Genomic DNA, 21,396 nt, shown 5'->3' with positions numbered 1-21,396 from the left:
GAAAAGAAAAGAAAAGAAAAGAAAAGAGAAAAGAGCTGGATAAAGACTCTCTTCAATTCTTGGCTGATACTAAATGTGGTTGCATGAGACAGATTCCAAAGAGTTCACCAAAAAGCAACAACCAGAAGGTTAAAATAATTGAATATAAATTTCAGCTGCTGGCCACCACAGGAGAAATAGTTTGGGGTTTGAGTCACATCATTTTAAGGGACATGGTAAATGCCTTGGTAATCACCTTTCCATTGAAATTCAGGAAGGGCTATACTTTAGAAGCAAATATTATATGCTTGGACTAACACTAACATTATAAGCAAAACTGAAACAAATATGTCCTTTAAAAAAGTTACCAAACCTGTACAAGTTTAAGGTGATGAGACAGTTATTTAATTGCCTATAGAACAAAAAAATCAGCCATTATCAAAGGATTTCAAAGAAAGATAACAGAATCTAAAGTTCTTCCACACATCATCATAATACCCAGTACATAATCAAATTTTTCTAGACGTGCAAAGAAAAGTAAAATCTCTGACCTGAGTTAAGATAAAAGTGGTCAATATAAATAGACCTCAAAAGGACCCACATATTGGAATTAGCAGACAAGGATTTTAAATTAACTATTATATATATGTTCAAAGATGTAAGGTAAATGATCATCATAATTAGTGAATACAGAAATATCAGCAGACAAGTGAAAACTATACAAAAAAACAATAGAATCCTAGGACTGATAATACAGTATCTGAAATGAGAAATTTCCTGGATGAGATTAACAATATATTAGGGAAGGCAGAAATTCAGTTTAGTGGACTTAAGGAGAGATCCATAGAAGTTAACTAATCTGAAGTAAAGAGAAAAAAGTGCAAAAATGAGCAAAGATCTAGTGACCTGTGGGACAATATTAAGTAATTTAACATACATGTAAATGGAGTTCCAGAAGGAAAAGAGAGAAAGAATGGACAGAAAGATTATTTGAAAAAACAATGGCCAAAAATATCTCAGATTCATTACAAAAAACCAAAAACTTACAGCTCCAAGACATTCAGTAAACTCCAAACAAGATGTGTTCAAGGGAAACTTCCCTTATGTACATCATTGTCAAACTGCTAAAAGTCAGACAAAGAGAAATATCTCAACAGCAGCCTATGAAAAATGACACATTACATTGAGGGAAATAACAACGTGACTAATGACTAACTTCTTATCAGAAATAGTGGAGATTACAAGATAAGAACCACGAGTATCTTTAAAGTTCTGGAAGAAAAGATTTTTATACTCTATAAAAATATACTTCAAAGAAAATAGATAAAAAAAGTTTCAGGTAAATAAAAAACAAGAGAATCCATCACCAGCAGAACTGGTATTAGCTAAAGGGAAATGATACCAACTAGCAACTCAGTCTATAGGGAGAAATGAAGAGCCCTGGAGATGAAAATAAATAAGGAAATATAAATGACTCCCTTGTTTGTTTCTTCTCTTAATTTCTTTAAAGACTGATCATTTAATACAAAAATGACTACATTGTACTTTAGAGTTTACAATGGCATAGATGTAAAATAAATGACAACAAAACACAAAGGATAAGGACAGTGTATAGATATAATCATAATGTCATAAGGGTCTTATATTTTAAATGAACTGCTACCATATTAACTCTAGTAAACTAAAATGAGTTAAGGAGGCATATTGTAATCTCTAGGGCAACCATTAAAATCAATCAATCAGAGATATAGCTGAAATGCCGATAGAGAAACTACAGAATACTAAAGAATATTTTATTAACCCAAAAGAAGGCAGAAAAGGAGGAATAAGAAAAAAAAAAAAGAAAGAAAAGGAGGAATAAGGACCAAAAAACATATGAGATAAATGGAAAAGAAATGACAATGTAGGCTGAGACCAAATCATACCAATAATTACACAAACATAAATGGACTTAACATTCCAGTGAAAAATCAGAGATTATCAGACCAGGTAAACAGTGAGATCTAATATATATTGTCTATAAGAGATGTATTTTAAATACAGAAAGGTAAAGGAAAAGAAAAATATATACCAGTCAAACAATAATCATAATGGTGTGGCTGTTACTATCAGACAAACTAGACTTCAAGAAAAAGAGTACCACTGGAGATAAAGAGAGACACTTGATAACGACAGAAAGGATCAGTTCATTAAAAAGATACAACAATCCTTAAACATGCATACACAACACAGAGCTGCCAAGTAAATGAACCTAACACTGACTAAATACTTCCTAAACACTAAACATAGAAACAGACAAATCCAAATCATAGTTGGCTATTTTAACATACCTCTCTCAATAATTAATGGAACAACTATATTTAAAAAACAAAAAACAAAACAAAACAAAAAACCCAGTAAGGATAGAGAAAATTTTATCACTATCCACCACCTTAATCTAATAGGTATTTATTGAATACTACAACCAAAAACTACAAAATACACAATCTTTTAAACTTTGTATCAAGGAAGGGAGTAGCATGATATATTCAAAGTACTGAAAGAAAAATATCTGTAGCCAAGAATACTCTATCCAGCAAGGCTATCATTCAGAATAGAAGGAGAGATAGGGTTTCTTAGATGAACAAACTAAAGGAGTTCATGACCGCTAAACCAGCCCTACATGAAATGTTAAAGGGGACTCTTTGGGTGGAAAGGAAAGACCATAAATAAGAATATGAAAATGAGTATATTTGTAAAAATCAGTCAAGGGATTCAAAAAATAAAAGGGTGTGATGAATGACACCATATATCTAAAATGTGGTGGGGAGAGGAGTAAAGAATGAGTTCAAATGGAAGTGACCATCAACTTAATATAAACTGCCATATGCATAAGATGTTATATAAAAACCTAATGATAGCCACAAACCAAAAACCAGTAACAGATATGCAAAGAATAAGGAGAAAGGAATCCAAGTATATCACTAAAGAAAATGAGCAAACCATGAAAGAGAGCCAGATAAGAAAGGATCAAAGAAAAACTACAAAAACAACCACTAAAAAAGTAACAAAATGGCAATAAATACGAATCCATCAAAAACTACTTTAAATAGGAATGGACTAAATGCACCAATCAAAGACACAGAGTGACAGAGTGGATAAAAAAAGACCCATCTATATACTACCTACAGGAGACTCCTTTCAGCCCTAAAGACACCAGCAAATTGAAAGTGAGAGGATGGAGAGATATTTATGAAAATGAATGTCATAAAAAAAAAAAAAGCTGGAGTAGCAATACTTATATCAGACAAAATAGACTTTAAAACAAATACTGTAACAAGAGACAAAGAAGGACACTATATAATCATAAAGGAAACAATTCAACAAGAAAATATAACAGCTGCAAATATTTATGCACCCACATGGGAGCACCCAAATACATAAAACAGTTAACAATAAACATAAAGAAACTGATCAATAGTAATACAATAATAGTAGGGCACTTTAACACTCCACTTACATCAGTGGACAGATCATCCACAGAGAAAATCAACAAGGTAAGAGTAACTTTGAATGACACACTGGATCAGATGGATTTAGCAGAAATATCCAGAATATTCCACTCTAAAACAGCAGAATACACATTCTTTTCAAGTGTACATGGAATATTCTCCAGAATAGATCACATATTAGATCACAAACCAAGTCTCAACAAACTCAAAAAGATCGGTCATACAATACATCTTTTCTGACCACAATGTTATGAAACTAGAAATCATCATAAGAAAAAATATGGAAAGAGCACAAATACATGGAGATTAAATAACATGCTACTAAACAATTAATAGGTCAACCAAGACATTAAACAAAAAAATAAAAATTACACGGAAGTAAATGAAAATGAAAATATACAGGTCCAAAATATGTGATTTGTAGCAAAAGTGATTCTAAGAGGAAAGTTTATAGCAATATAGACCTACCTCAAGAAGCAAGAAAAATCTCTATTAACAACCTAATCTTACACCTCAGAGAGCTAGAAAAAGAACAACAAACAAAACCCGAATGAGCAAAAGGAAGGAAATAAAGATTAGAGCAGATATAAATGATATAAAACTAAAAAAATAATAGAACAGATCAATTCAGCCAGGCGCTGATTCTTTGAAAAGATCAACAAAACTGATAAACCTCTAGCCAGAATCAAAAGAAAGAAAGAAAGAAAGAAAGAAAGAAAGAAAGAAAGAAAGAAAGAGAAAGCGTTCAAAATAACAAATGAGAGAGGAGAAATAATAGCCAACATCACAGAAATACAAACAATTGTAAGAGAATATTATGAAAAATTATAGGTGGATAATTGGACAACCTAGAAGAAATGGATAAGTTCCTAGGAACATATAACCTACCAAACTTCCCAAAGTGGAAATAGAAAATTTGAACAGACTGATAACAAGCAATGAAATTGAATCAGGAATCAAAAAACTTCCAACAAACAAAAGTCCAGGACAGATGGTTTCACAGGTGAATTCTACCAAACATTTAAAGAAGAATTAATACCTACTCTTCTCTAACTATTCCCAAAAACAGAAGGATAAGAAAAATTTCCAAATTCATTCTGTGAGCCCAGCATTACTCAGATACCAAACCAGATAAAGATACTACCGAGAGAGAGAGAGAAAGAGAGAGAGAACTATGTGTCAATATCTCTGATGAACATGGATGCAAAAATCCTCAACAAAATATTAGCAAATAAAAATCAACAATACATTTAAAAAATTACCACAATGAAGTAGAATTTATTCCCACAATGCAAGGTAGTTTAATATTTGCAAACCAATCAATATGATACATCACATCAACAAGAAAAAGGAGAAGAGCACATGATCATTTCAATAAATTCAGAAAAAGCATTTAATAAAGTATAACATCCATTCATGATAAAAACCCTCAACAAAGTAGGTTTAGAGGGAACATAACTTAATATAATAAACGTATGTTTGAAAAACCCACAGCAAACATCATACTCAATGGGGAAAAACTGAGAACCTTTCCCCTCAGACCAGGAAAAACACAAGGATGTCCAGTCTCATCACTTTTATTCAACATAGTATTGGAAGTCTTAGCCACATCAATCAAACAACAAAAATAAAGAAAAGGCATCAATTGGTGAGGAAGAAGTAAAACTTTCACTACTTACAGATGACATGATACTATACAAAGAAAACTCTAAAGACTCCACTAAAAAACTACTAGAACTGATAATTCAGTAAAGTTGCTGGCTACAAAATCAATGCACAGAAATCTGTTGCATTTCTATACACTAATAATGAAGCAGCAGAAAGAGAAATTAAGGAATCAGTCACATTTACAACTGTAACAAAGATAATAAAATACTTAGGAATAAACTTAACCGAAAAGGTGAAAGACCTTTACTCTGAAAACTATAAAACACTGATGAAAGAAACTGAAGATGACACAAACAAATGGAAAGATATTCCACGCTCATGGATTGAAAGAAAAAATATTGTTAAAATGTCTATACTACCTAAAGCAATCTACAGATTTAATGCAATCACTATCAAAACACCAACAGTATTTTTCACAGAACTAAAACAAATAATCCTAAAATTTGTATGGATCCACAGAAGACCCTGAATAACCAAAGCAATCTTGAAAAAGAAAAACAAAACTGGAGTTATCACAACTCCAGACCTCAAATTATATTACAAATCTGTGGTAATCAAAATAGTATGGTACTGACACAAAAACAGACAGATGGATTAATGGAACAGAACAGAAATCTCAGAACTAAACCCACAGTTATATGGTCAAATAATCTTCCACAAATCAGGTAAGAATAGTCTCTTCATCAAATGGTATTGTATTGGGAAAACTGGACAGCAACATGCAAAAGAATGAAACTGGACCACTTTCTTACACTATTCACAAAAATAAATTCATAATGGATTAAAGAGCTAAATATTAGACCTGGAGCCATAAAAATCCTGAAAAGAGCACATGCAATCATTTCTCTGACATCGGCCATAGCAGTATTTTTCTAGATATGTTTCCTGAGGCAAGGGAAACAAAAGCAAAAATACACTATTGAGACTACATCAAAAGAAAAAGCTTTTGCACAGCAAAGGAAACAATCGACAAAACTAAAAGGCAGCCTACAGAATGGGAGAAGATATTTGCAAATGATATATCTGATAAAGGGTTAGTATTTAAAATATATGAAGAACTTAAAAAGTCAACACCCAGAAACCAAATTATCCAACTAAAACATGGGCAGAAGACATGAACAGACATTTCTCCAAAGAAGACATATAGATGGCTAACTAACACATGAAAAGATGCTCAACATCACTCATCATCAGGAAAATGCAAATCAAAACTACAATGAGCTATCACCTCTCACTTGTCAAAACAGCTAAAATTGAAATTAAGCGTTGGTGAGGATATGGAGAAAGAACCGTCATGCACTGTTGGGAATGCAAACTGATGCAGCCACTCTGGAAAACCGTACTGAGGATCATCAAAAAGTTAAAAATAGAACTACTCTATGACCCAGTAATTGCATTATAAGGTGTTTGCACCTAAAATGCAGAAACATTCAAAAAGAGACATATGCCCTGATGTTTACTGCAGCATTATTTACAATAGCCAAATTATGGAAGAAGCCCAAGTGTCCATCGATGGATGAATGGATAAAGAAGATGTGGAGAGTGTCTGTGTAATGGAATATTATTCAGTCATAAAAAAAGAATGAAATCTTGCCATTTGCAAAAACATGGATGAAGGTAGAGTATAATGCTAAACAAAATCAGTCAGTCAGAGAAAGACAAATATCGTATGATCCCACTCATATGTGGAATTTAAGAATCAAAACAGAAAAGAAAAAAAGAAAAAAGAGAAGAGACAAAACAAGAATCAGAATCTTAACTACAGAGGACAAACTGATGGTTACTGGTGGGAGGTGGGTGGAAAAATGGATGAAATAGGTGACGGGGATTCAAGAGTACACTTCTCATAATGAGCACTGAGTAATATACAGAATCGTTGAATCATTATATTGTACACTGAAATTAATATAACACTGTTAACTATACTGCCCCTTGTCCCTGCCTGCCTTTCTTCTGACAATCCTTCTTTAATGTCAGCAAAAACGACTGTCAGCATGTTGACATTAACCTAATAGATAGACATATGACCAAAGCCCTGTTTGGTACAACTCAGCACACCCTGACCGCTTAAGGTAGTTCCGTAAAAGAGCTCATAAAAACCCCTAAACTTAGAAACTCCAAGGGCGACTCTCTCAAGTCCTCTCCCTATCCGGGAGCTTTGTACTATTGCTCAATAAACTGCTCTTTGCTGCCCACCACACTTAGTCTGGTCTACCTCTTCATTCTTTGAAGTAACATGACCAAGAACCATGGGCACTAAAAGCAGAGAAGTCCCGCCAACACAAGGTCCTACATAACCTGGCTCTGGCTATCTCTCTGACCTATCTTCCAGGATTTATCTCATTCAGCTTATCCTCAAAACTCCCAAGCAGCCTCCTGCCTCAAGCCTTTTGGATTTACTGGGTTATTTTTTATTGTTCTTCAGCCCTTTCCTCATCAGGACTGCAAAAACGGTAATTTTAAATTCTAACATGCTTTCCTCATTTCCTAGCTTTTTCTATAAAGAGAAACTACCCTTCGTCAACTATTTGTCCTAAGGTTAAATTCTATGAAAAAAAAAAAGTAAGATAATTTTATAAGAAAACTTTTATTCTTTCCCCTTATTTTTCTTCTATTTATCGTTTTTTAAAAAATAATGATATTGTGCTATAATAAAAATATATATTTGGTCTTTGGTCCTGGCTTCTGGCACAGAGCTCCTAAAACCCTTGGAATTTCCTGAGTCATACAAGTGTCTTTTGTTATTCATAACAATCCCCTTTGACCACATCTGAGCTTATGCTAATGAGGTGACTCAGGGTGGTACCCATAGATAGCTTCAGGATAGGGGGGCTAAACACCAGAAAGGCAAACAAGTGGCTAGAGGGTGGGAATTTAGGAGGAGGTGGAGAGCGGAGGGTGTGACATTCAATTACACAAACTTTTGAACAAAGACATTCTAAGAGCTTCCGGGTTGGTGAACACACTGACGTGCCAGGAAAGCAGCACACGTAGAAAGGGTGTGGAAGTTCTAAGCCCCCACCTTCTATACCCTGCCCTATATGCAAAAGCTATTCCTGAGTTGTATTCATTTTAATAAGCTGGGAAGCCTGTTTTCCTGAGTTTGTGAGCTGATCTAGTACAGTATTAAACCTGGGGGAGTGGGGGGGTGGGAACCCCTGAACTGGTGGTCAGCCAGGCAGAAACATGAGCAGCCTGGACCACTCCTCTGTGGCTGGCATCTCAAGTACTGACAGTCTGTGGGACTGAGCCCTTAACTCTGTGGAGTCTGACACTAACTCAGGGTTGAATCCCCAGCTGGTGTGAGAGGATTTGATAATTTCAGAGATGCAATTCCTTAGCATCCTCTGAAGGTGACCAGTGAGGGTTGGTCTGTCTGTTTGTGTTTAGCATCATTATAACTCATGGATTTAGAGACACATGATGGGATTCAATCTACTGCAGTTATTATCCTTAATGATGTTCAAATCACATCACTCTTTGGCTAGTAGAAGTCTTTCAAATTGACCCCAGAATCCTTCTGACATGACCCTAATAATCTCTGATATCCAGAAAGTAGCATTTTTAATACACTTAAGTGATATTTTAACTGAAATCACAAGCACAGAATCAAAGGAAAGAATCATATTATTTTGTCTGGTCCTTTGTAAGATGGTCCTTAATGTTTACCAGAATAACAGAAGCACCTCAGTCTTCAACATTTTAACATACTTTACGTTTTCAAAGTGCTGGACTGAACATTTTCCAAAGCAATTTGATTCAGCAAAAATTCTTAGAATGGGTCAGAATCTATGCTCAATACATTTATTTATTCACATGTAAAGAAAATGGGACTTCTAGTTTAAAAGACATGGGGACATTGGGTCAAAATCAGGAATAGAAAAAGCACTAAGATTATTCTTTGGGACTCAATATTAAGTATTATTAATAACATTTAATTTAATATTACTAATGGGACATCATTATTGCAGTTTATTAAGATTAGATGATTCGTATAATTGGATTAAACTTGGATTTTTTGTTTTATTGGCAAAGATTTTTTTATCTAATTTAATTTTAAAACACTTCTTGAGTATAGTTGACACACAATGTTACATTAGTTTCAGATGTACAATATAATGATTCAACATCTTTATACATCATGCCATGCTTACCACAAGTATAACTACCATCTGTCACCATACAATGTTATTATAATATCACTAACTATATTCCCTATGCTGTGCCTTTTATTCACATGACTTATTCATTCCATTACTAGAAGCCTGTATCTCCCACTCCCCTTCACCCATATTTGACTATCCCCCTTCCCTTTGGCAACCATCAGTTTGTTCTCTGTGTTTATTCGTCTGATTCTGCTTTTTGTTTATTCATTTGTTTTTGTTTTTGGTTTTTTTTTTTTTTTAGATTCCACATGTGAGTGAAATCATATGATATTTGTCTTTCTCAATAACTGGATTAAATCTGAAGGAACTATTGGCCTTGACTAAAGTAATATAAACTGTGAATGTTTATGGGAAGGTTTTAAGTTTCCTTTAAAAAGTATTTTTGGGAAAGGAACTATCTTGACCACGAACAGGCTGGATTAGAATTATAAGTATATGGTAGGCTGAAGATACAGACTCTGCATTCATTACTCAGGTTTAAAGATCTCCTGCATAACTAACCATGTGTTTAATTAACAGTAATAAAAAAATCATCACCCTGCAAATAAAGTTCATTAAATAGATAAATATGATAAACTGTGAACCCAGTTGGCATTTGCTAACAAGAAAAAAAGCTATTCTCTCTAGTAAATAAGAAATGGAATTTACTTTTTTGTGCGTGTGACAGCAATTTATTTATGCAAAAACACTCTCCAACATGATCATTCCCTCAACAAATAATTTAAAGGGAGAGAATATGAAACCTAATCAAGCTCAAAACAGCCTGTATCCAAAGTTTCGGTAAGATCCTTAGTGTATCTGCTTTTATTTTTTATCCTTTTCTTTTATTTAAGTATTTTTTATACACAGTGAAATGCTCTGGTTTTAAGTGTTATCATTTGATAAGCTTTGACAAATGAACATACCCATACACCATATTCCTATCAATATATAAAATACTGACATCACCCTAGAAAGTTCCTAAGGGCCCTTTCTCAATCAGCCTCCATGCCCAGGAGAAACTACTGTTGTGATCTTTTCCACTATAGGTTCATTTTGTGAGCTCCGAATGCTCACACACAATGTATTCTCATGTGTTTTGCTTCTTTTCTTCGGCGCAATGTTTTTGAGACTCATTCATGTTGCTGCATGTCAGTATTTAGCTCCGTTTTACTGTTGAGTAGCACTGTATGAGCAAACTTAAATTGGTCTATCCATTCTCCTGTTGGTAGAAACTCGGGTTGGTTCTAGTTTTTGACTTTTGTAAATAAAGCTGCTATGAAATTCCAGTTAAGTTTTTCAGACATACTATTTCCTTTTTCTTGGGTAAATACTTAGGAATATAATTTCTGAGTCATAGGGTAGGTTATGTTTAACTTTATAAGAAACTGCCAAACTATACTCTAGGTCCTTGTACCACTTGACACTCCCGCTAGCAGTGTGTATGAGTTTCCGATGCTCTAGCTTCTCGCCAACATTTAGTGTTTATAGTCTTTTTAGTTTTAGCCATTCTAGTGAGTGTGAAGTGGTAATTAATTCCAACCGTATTTGCATTTCCCTTGTGACTAATAATGTCAAGCAGGGTTTTTTTTTGGTATTTATTGACCATATTGGAATTTACTTTCTTGTAATTTTTTTAGAAGTACATTATTTCTACCATTTGTCTCCTGATTTCAGCTAATGATTTTGTTAGGGGGCTCAACAGACTTTATTTTTAATCCTATCAGTATTACTAATGCTGACAAAACTTGCTATGTGGCCACTAAAATTTTGTGTGGCAATTCATTCTATCATTTAACAATTTAACAACATAGTTCTCAAGGGCTAGAGATCAGTTTCACACTTCATGCAGTTTATCTTTATATGTTATTATCAGTATCCATAGAATAAGTTGTAATGTTAGAATAGACATGTTTTGTTACTATTGTTAAATGAATTCATGAAGTCTTTAAATTCCATTAGGTTACCCCATCCCCACCCTTCCACCTAAAGGTAATGTTTTATAAATTAATTACTCACTATTTTGAGAGACAACCTGGTGTCTCTCAAATAATTACTCACTATTTTGAGAGACAACATAGCTCTCTAAGTATGTTTTCTTCTGTGCAAAGCAGAAGGTAATAAAGCCTACTCTGAATAGTACTTTTAATTGAAATGAACCTGAATGACATGCCAGACATAAAATAATTGTCAGATATTAGAAGCTTGATAAAGACTAGTTCTCCTTCTTTTATGATACCAGTGCCTCATTATTAATATTAACTCAGCTTTTTGGTTCAGTTTTATATTTATTGAGTGCCCAACACATGTGGGCCACTGGGCTAGACACAAATGCAAAAATGAGTAAGTTCTGGCCCCTGCATTCAAACAACTAAGGGTTTATTAAGAAAGACCAACACACAGTGAGAACTCATTTTGTCTGAAGAGAGATGAGAACTACCAAGATCAGTTTACATTTCCTGTGCTTTATGATAAATACTAATTTTACTGTAAAAGCAAAACAGAAAATGGATTTGTTTTTGCATCAATCTAGAATATTTTAGCAAAAAAAGCTTTATCCTCATGAACTTTGAAATAGTCTTATACATAGAAAATATTTATATATTGTCTTAAGGTATTTTCATTCAAAAGATTCACAAGACTCTTTTTGTTTTATTTACCAAATAAGAAGTATGGTATTTTTAGCAAGTTATACTTCTAATTTGCCTAGTTGCCTCATAAGTAGCTCCTTCAAGAAAAGAAAAATAAAATTTCCTTAAGTGTCAACTACATACAAGCATTCTACCAGATGCTTTATGTGCTTTAAATCATTTAATTTATATAAGGTACGTTTTGGTTCTAATGACGACTTTTGTAAAGTCCATTCATCCAAATATGTTTGTATAGAGATTCCATTATGTGTTGCATTTCCTATTTCAGTAAAACCTTTCTAAGCTGCAACTGCCTTAATTTTCTCTTTCCATAGGTTCAAGTACCTCCCTTTGAAATGGACAGATTATATCTCGTGCAAGAAACAAGATGACTTTTCATACAATTTTCTTAGAGGCCAACAATTCCACCTCTGCTATTCTTGCTAAATAATAACTGAGAAAAGAAAAATATTCAGGATTATCTTTATACTTAAAAATTTCTTAAATTAGAAGAAATCTTTATTCCCTAAAGGAAAATAAATCCTATGACTGCATGTCAAATTTATCATCAAGACCTTGCCCTCTGCATTTTTTGCATTATCTTGAAAAAAATTATAGGAGGATTATAAAGTTTGAATATTCTATTGATCTTGGTTAATCTAAAATGCATGGTGAATATCTAGGAAATTGTTTAATAAAACCACACCCCACAAGCTTTATTGGATGCATTTAAGACACAGTGGTAGTTTTTAACACCTGTCACAAATCTAATGTCCTCCACAAATATATGCAATTAAAATAAATCATAGTCAGTTTTGGCTATTTTGGACATAGTTATCAAATTATTAAGTTAAACATAAGTTAAAAACTAATACTCCAGTTTACAAGATTAAGTCCTCAAGAAGTCTAATTAGTTGCTTACAAATTAAAAGTAGGTTTTTTTTTAAATTCCCCGATATATGGTTACACAAAAATATTTTATTGGTGAATAGTTATAAATACTCAAAATATATCCATACTACTGAATATAATATTAAAACTTGAGATTCAGGGGCACCTGGGTGGCTCAGTCTGTTAAGCATCTGCCTTCAGCTCAGGTCATGATCCCAGGGTCCTGGGATCGAGTCCCACATGGGGCTCTCTGCTCAGCAGGGATCCTGCTTCTCCCTCTCTCTCTGCCTGCCACTCTGCCTACTTGTGATTTCTCTCTCTTTCTCTCAAATAAAAATAGTCTTTAAAAAAAATTGAGATTCAAATTTTTATCTCTCCTAGATCATTTTACCAAAAACACATTCATACTACTCAACTCTAAAAAATACACTGTTTTAATCTCGAGAAAACAATAATTTTTATTTAATACAAAGTTTTTCATTTTCTCAAATATTTTTCCTCTCTAAATATACACATTTTAAAAAGTCAATTAAATCAAATACTTTTCATTATCTCTCTATCTCCTCACCCTATTCACCATATTTCTTATTTGTTTGTTTTGAGTACCTAATTACTACTGACTGAGACAGGGAAAGGGGGAGGAGAATAAAACCATGTGGAAATCCCCCTCTCAAGTGCTCTATCTTCCTTCATATTGTACAGATGAGGTGGTGAGCAGGACTATAAGCTCCCTGGAACTTCAGCTCCATGAAAAAACATGAGCTGGGTCCTTATAGCTACTTTAAACTTTTACTAGTCTAAATACCTTTGAAGTCCCCAAATAAAGCGTAAAGGGCTAGGAAGTCACAAATTCAAAAACAAACTTCTAATTTCTTTAGAAGTTGTCTGTCTTAGGGCCTGGGTAACTCAGTCGGTTAAGTGTCTGCCTTTGGCTCAGGTCATGACCTCAGGGTCCTGGGACTGCCCACCTGGGGCTCTCTGCTCAGCAGGGAGTCTGCTTCTCCCTCTCCCTCTGTGCTCACTCTCTTGCTCTTTCTCTCAAATAAATAAAAATCTCAAAAAAAAAAAAGTTGTCTGTCTCTTCTCTCATTGTTACATATCTAGTTGATAGAATTGCAAAAGCGGCAAGAGAAAAACAGCTTGTTCTGTACAAGGAAACCCCTATAAGACTATCAGCAGATTTTTCAGCAGAAGCTTTACAGGCCAGAAGAAAGAGGCATAATATATCCAAACTGTTCAAAGGGAAAAAAAAAACCAACCAAACAAACCAAGAATACTCTACTGGTAAGATTATCACTTGGAATTGAAGGAGAGATAAAGAGTTTTCCAGACAAGCAAAAGCTAAAGGAGTTCATCACTACTAAACTGGCCTTATAAGAAATGTTAAAAGGACTTTTTTAAGCTGAAAAGAAAGAGCATTAATTAATAACAAGAAAACATATAAAAGTATAAATCTCACTGGTAAAAGTAAATATATAGAGAGGTAGTGGATTATCATAAAACTTCCATGCATGTTAAAAGACAAAAGTAACTATAATAGTGAGTTAAGAGACACACGAAATAAAGAGATGTAAAATGTGACATCAAAAAAACAAGATGTGGGAAGGAGTAAAAATGCAGACTTTTAGAATTTGACCAAAATTCAGTTGCTATCAACTTCAGATAGGCCATTTTATATATATGTGTGTATTCATGTATGTTTATGTGTATATGTGCATGTATGTATATGATGTTACATGTGAGCCTCACATTAATCAAAAAGCAAATTCCTATACTAGACATACAAAAGACAGTAAGAATGGAATCTAAGCATAATACTAAATAAAGTCATAAAAATACAAGGAAAAAGAGCAAGAGAAGAAGAATGGAACAGAGAGGAACTACAAAAACAGTCAGAAAACAATTAACAATAGGTAATAAGTACATACCTATCAGTAATTACTTTAAATGTAAATGGACTAAATACTCCAATTAAAAGACACAGAGTAGCTTAATGGATAAATAAACAAGACCTATCTATATGCTGCTTACAAGAGACTCACTTCAGATATAAAAACCACACAAAAGCTGAAGGCAAAGGGATGGAAAAAGATGCTCCATGCAGATGGAAATCAGAAGAAAGCTGGGGAGATATACTTACATCAGACACAATAGACTAAAACAAAGACTATAATAAAAGAGAAAGATGGGCATTATACAGTATGGTGAATAACATATCATAATTTAACAAAAAACAAAAAACTCAGAGCCATTGAGAAATTAAAAAAAAAAAAATAAGATGGGCATTACATAATGATAAAGGGGCCAATCCAACAAAAGGGATATACATTTGTAAATCTTTATGTACCCAATATAGGAGCACTCAAATATATAAAACAAATATTAATAGATTTAAAGGGAAAAACTGACATCAAAATAAGAGACTTTAATATCCTGTTTACATCAATGGATAGATCATCCATATGAAAAATCAATACAGAAACATTGGCCTTGCCTTTAATGACCAGATGGACTAAATAGATACATACAAAACTTTCTATTCAAAAGCAGTAGGACATCTATTCTTCACAGTGCACATGGACTATTCTCTAGCATAGATTATATACACTAGGTCACTAATCAGGTCTCAATAAGTTTAAGACTGAAATCACATCAAGCATCTTTTCTGACCACAATGATATGAAACTAAAAATCAATTAGAAGAAGAAAACTGAAAAATCACAATAATATGGAGATTAAACAATGTCCTACTGAATAACCAATGTGTCAATGAACAAATCAAAGGAGAAATTAAAAAATACCATGAAAATGGAAATATAACTTACCAAAATCTTTGGGATGTAGCAAAATCAGTTCTAAGAGGAAAGTTCATAGTAATATAAGCCTACCCCAAAAAGCAAGAAAAATCTCAATCTAACTTTATACTTCAAGGAACTAGGGGAAAAAAAAAGATCAATGAACTAAGAGCCGGTTCTTTGAAAAGATAAACAAAATTGACAAACCTTTAGCTAGACTAACTCAGAAAAAAGAGGATTCAAATAAATAAAATTTTTTAAAAAAGATTTACAATGGATACCACAAAAATACAAAGGATCATAAGAGACTGCTATGAACAAATATATACAAACAATTTGGCCAGCCAAGAAGAAATGGATAAATTCCTAGAAACACACAATCTTTTAAGACTGAATAATGAAGAAATAAAAATTTGAATAGGCTGATTACTAGTAAGGAGATCAAGGCAGTAATCAAAAACCTCCCAACAAATAAGATTCTAGGACCTACAGCTTCATTGGTGAATTTTACCAAATATTTAAGGGAGAGTTCATGCCAATGTTTCTCAAACTCTTCCAAAAAAATAGAAGAGGAGAGAATGTTTCCTAATTCATTTTACAAGGATACCACAAAAAAAGAAAACTACAGACCAATATCCCTGATAAACATAAATGCAAAATCCTCAACAAAATAGTAGCAAATTAAGTTCAACAATAGATTGAAAGGATTTTCAAGTGGGATTTATTCCAAGGATGCAAGGATGGTTCAAAATCTGCAAATCGATCAAAATGATACACCACATTAATAAAATGAAGGATACAAATCATAGATCATCTCAATAGATGCAGAAAAAGCATTTGACAAAATTCAACATCTGTTTATGATAAAAACTCTCAACAAAGTGATATAGAGGGAATGTACCTCAACATAATAAAGGCCATATACAACAAGCCCACAGTTAACATCATACTAAATGGTAAAAAGTTAAAAGCCTTGCCTCTAAAATCAGGAACAAGGTAAGGATGCTCACTCCTACGACTTTTATTCGACATCGTATTAGAAGTCCTAGCCATGCTAATTAGGCAAGAAAAAGAAATAAAATGCATCCAAATTGGAAGAGAAAAAGTAAAACTTTTACCATTTGAAGATGACATGGTAGCATATATAGAAAACCCTAAAGACTCCACTGAAAATAAATTCTAATAAATTCAGTAAAATCGCAGGGTAAAAAAAAAAATCAACATACAAAAATCTATTGCATTTCTATACACTAACAAAGAACTATCAGATAAATTTTTTTAAAATCCCATTTATAATTGTATCAAAAAGAATAAAACCTAGGAGTAAATTTAACCAAAGAGGTAAAAGACTTGTATGCTGAAAACTATAAGACATTAACAAAAGAAATTGAAGACACAAATAAATGTAAGATATTCTGTGCTAACAGAGTGGAAGAATTAATATTTAAATGTCCACATTACCCAAAGCAATCTATAGACTCAATGCAATCCCTATCAAAATTCCAATGGCACATTTCACAAAGATAGCACAAATAATCCCCAAATGTGTATGGAACCACAAACGACCATGAATAGCCAAAGCAATCTTGAGACAAACAACAAAGCTGGAGGCTTCATGCTCCCCAATTTCGAACTATATTACAAAGCTATAATAATGAAAACAGTATGGTACTGACATAAAAAGAGTCACATAGATCAATGGAACAGAATAAAGAGCCCAGAAATAAACCTATGCCTATATAGCCAATTAACTTATAACAAAAGAGGCAAGAATATACAATAGGGAAAGGAGAGTTTTTAATAAATGGTGTTGGGAAAACTGGACAGCCATATGCAAAAGAATGAAATTAGACTATTCTCTTATACTATACACAAAAATAAACTCAAAATGAGTTAAAGACTTTAAGACCTGAAATCATAAAACTCCTAGTAGAAAACATAGGCAGTAAGCCTCTTGACATCATTCTTGGCATGATTTTTTAGATCTGACTCCAAAAATGAAGGTAACAAAAGCAAAAATAAACAAGTGGAAATACATCAAATTGAAAAACTTTAGCAAAGGAAATCATCATAAAAATGAAAAGGCAACTTACTGAATTGGAGAAAATATTTGCAAATTATATATCCAAACTCATACAACTCAGCATCAAAACAAAACAATTGATTAATAAATGGGCACAGGATCTGAGTAGGCATTTTTTCCAAGAAATACAGGTGGCAAACAGGCACATGAAAAAGTGCTCAGTATCACTAGTCATCAGGGAAATGCAAATCAAGACCACAATGACTTATCACTTCACACTTCACTTAGTTCATTTCACTTTGCCCCACTACAGCTGCCCAAATCATGGAATGGCTATTATCAAAAAGACAAGAAATAACTAGTATTGGTGAAGACTGTTAAATATGTGGAGAACAGGGAACCTACTTGCACTGTTGGAAGGAATGTAAATTGGTACAACCACTATGGAAAACAGTATGGAGTTTCATCAAAAAATTAAAAATAAACTTAAAGACAAATAAGTTAAGGAGATGAAAAATACAGCATAGGGAATATAGTCAATAAGATAAAATAAAAAGTGAATAGAACTACCATATGATCCAACAATTCTACTTCTGGGTATTTTATCAGAAAAAAACAAAAACACTAATTCATCAAGATATATGCAACCCTGTGTTCCCTGCAGCATTATTTATAATAGCCAAGATATGAAAAGAACCTAAGTGTCCATCAATGACTGAATGGATAAAGAAGATGTGGTGTAAACACACACACACACACACACACACACAATGGAATTCTACTTAGCCATAAAAAAAAAAAAAGAAACCTTCCCATTTGTGACAACACAGATGGACCTTGAGGGCATTATGCTAAGTGAAATAAGCCAGACAGAGAAAGACAAATATTGTACAATCTCACTTATATGTGGAATCTAAAAATCAAAACAGGTGAACAAATAAAACAGAATTTAACTGGTCAGAGAGCAGAGTAGTGGTTGCGGGGGTGGAGAGAGGGTACACACTTCTAGTTGAGAAATAAATAGGCCGTGAGGATATGACGTGTGGCATGGAGATTACAGTCAATGGTACTGCATGCGTATTTGGAGGCTGCCAGGAGAGTGGATCATGAAAATTTCCATCATCAGAAAAAAAATTTTTTGTAATTTTTTATGGTGATGGATGGTGGCTGGACTTACTGTATCACATGCAGTACGTACAAGTGTCAAATCATTACGTTATATACTTGAAACTAGTATAATGTTTATGTCAACTATATCTCAATTAAAAAAAAGTTAAGGACCTTCTTTAATAATGTCAGGAAAATAATGTGATACTCACTAGTCATCACTCACCTTTGGACCTGGTAATCCAGGTAACCCAGGATTTCCATGTGGCCCTGGTATGCCCTGCAAATAGTAAAAAGGTCAGATCACTCTTAGAACAGATCCAGATACAAATAACAGACAATGTTTATTGCAACGTTCAGATAAATATTACATCGCATAATTAAAATGAATGTTACCTTTTTCTCCCCCCACAAAGTTCTTTATCTTTTCCTAAATGTTGGATATTTCACTCTTGGAAAAGAGAGCTACACTAATTATACAGGAGGACTGTATTTTCTGTCTTGTGATTCAAAACACTGCCTTGAGATGCTTACCTCCTTTATTTTTCACCCCTATCTCCAGCCATATTGCATAGTGCTACTTCTAAAAGCTGTGCAGAGTAAGAAGCCTAAAAATAAGAAAGTGCAAACGTTTATTCTTCTGTCAGCATATGTTAATGCTTTCTGCACTTGGGTTTTTGCTTATGCCATTTTGTACACCTAAAAGACTTAGTTCATTTCACTTTGCCCCACTACAGCTGCCCAAATCATTCTTCAAGTGTCAACTAAGATCCCACCCCATTTTTAAGTCCTAGCTACATTATCGTAAAGTGATTTCTCTTTCCTATTAACCTCCACAGAAATTGCTACATGTACATTTCATTTGCAATTAATTGTATATGCTTTAGGACATTTCTTATATTGTTCTAATCTGTTCTTTAAATATTTTATTGCTATTTTAACTATCTTATGATATGTGCCACTTAGTTCTAGGATTGAAAATTTTTTTGAAAAGGGACTGTTTTTTGTATTACCAGTATAACATTTGGAACACATTAGATACTCAATAAGTACTTGTCAATAATTGTCAATAATTTGTCAATAATTCTATTTACCAAATATGCATAGATAACTGTGTTAATGCTTTATATTTCTTATTATTAATCCTTATAACAACCCTGCAAGGTGGTTATTTTTACTCCCATTTACAAATGAAGAAACTTAAGCTCACAGAACCAGCAAGTGGAGGAACTAAGATTCACCTCCAGAAAGCCTTCCAGGTTTGCAGACCCCTATATTCATTTGGGTTTTGTACCCACTTCTGGGCTCTTCAGCCATCCTCTAGCTTAACATATAACATATAGTTAATAATTATTTATTTTTCTGTCTTTCCAATTCTGAATTAATAGAGCATTGTGCTTCAGAAAGGAGAGAGACATCAGCGATGGCAATATTGGAGGTATATCTAGCAAGATCAAAACTAAGGAAAAAAAATTAGGTGTTATGACATATGTCATTTGTAACCTTCAAAAAACAAATTTTAATAAAATAGGTGGAAAATTTATGGGGATTTACAAATGAGTTATTGATAGAGACACAGGGCAATGGCATAAAGTATTATTTTACAAAGTTCAATACTGCAACCATGAGCTAGGACAGTAACTTTAGGAAAAATTAATGTCAGTAAAAGTTTGAGGTTTTTTTTTTTTTAAAAGGATAATTTGTTGTTTGTTGCCAACTGAGATAAATCTAAGGAGAGAAAAAATGCAAAGTTGCAAGTTTTAAGATAAATAATGGAATGGAGATAAAATTAGGAACACAAATGTAATAATTAGTCTTGAGAAGAGGAATCTGTTCCTTCCTTAAAGAAAGGATTAGACAAATAAATTTCTAAAAAGAAGAAATTAGAGAAGGAAGCTGCTCTGTCATGAGAACAAATGGAGACTCAGACGTTGAAGGTCATGCTGTGGGAGAACAGCCTCAGTAGCGGAAAGGGAATGGAATTAGCACAGACAGAGATCTGGTTCCTCAGAAGAGTAGGATCCAGACAGAGAGCGAGGAGGATGGAGTAGTGTGCCAGCTACGGGAGAGTGGGCGCATCGATGAGAGACTCTGGAAGGAACATGATAGGTCATCAAGTAGAGAGAAGTAAACCAAATGCCAAACAACAACTAGCACCAGTGAGCGTTCATCTGAGGCCTCATACAGACAAGAGTTTGTTGTGAATATGGACGACTCACAGTGATATTTCAGGATGGTTTTTCATCATATTGTTTGTATGAGAGATAAAAATCAGGATAGAAAGAAAGTAGATTGTCCATGGCGTGTGCGTTTGTCTTTGTAACACACGGTCGCAATTCCTTTTCTGGCTCTTTGAAGAATTTCTTTTAGTAAAAGTCCATATTGATTTTTTTAGTTTTGAAAGAAATGAATTTTAACACAGCAGTAAATCTTTTGTTGGACTTGTGTAATGTGAGAAACTACTGCTGATCCTTAAGGCAGCTTTTTCCTCAGGACAATTATTTTTCTAGTCAGTAGCTCCAGTATTTTCCACTATATAATCCAGGAATGTACTATTTTAAGGCAGCCCACTCCTCTTCATTTCCCAAAGCAAATGAACCCCACCTTGAACTATCAACTACCGATGAGATCACTTTATAACTAAGAATAAGGTTACAAGTAGCACCA

General features: G+C 33.5%; 1 protein-coding gene across 1 annotated transcript in view; it reads right to left on the bottom strand.

Annotated features, from left to right (window-relative positions):
• COL24A1 (collagen type XXIV alpha 1 chain) overlaps positions 1–21,396 on the bottom strand; it is a 366,899-nt gene that overhangs the window by 310,436 nt on the left and 35,067 nt on the right. The window contains exon 5 of the mRNA XM_057310505.1: positions 18,956–19,009. Within this exon, the coding sequence (XP_057166488.1) occupies positions 18,956–19,009 (54 nt within the window). The remainder of the gene's footprint in view (positions 1–18,955; positions 19,010–21,396) is intronic.

Source organism: Ursus arctos, unplaced genomic scaffold (genome assembly GCF_023065955.2).
Source record: "Ursus arctos isolate Adak ecotype North America unplaced genomic scaffold, UrsArc2.0 scaffold_12, whole genome shotgun sequence".
In the NCBI taxonomy this organism is placed as follows: Eukaryota; Metazoa; Chordata; class Mammalia; order Carnivora; family Ursidae; genus Ursus; species Ursus arctos.
The sequence above is the reverse complement of the archived record's forward strand: the minus strand, read 5'-3'. Positions and strand labels throughout refer to the sequence as shown.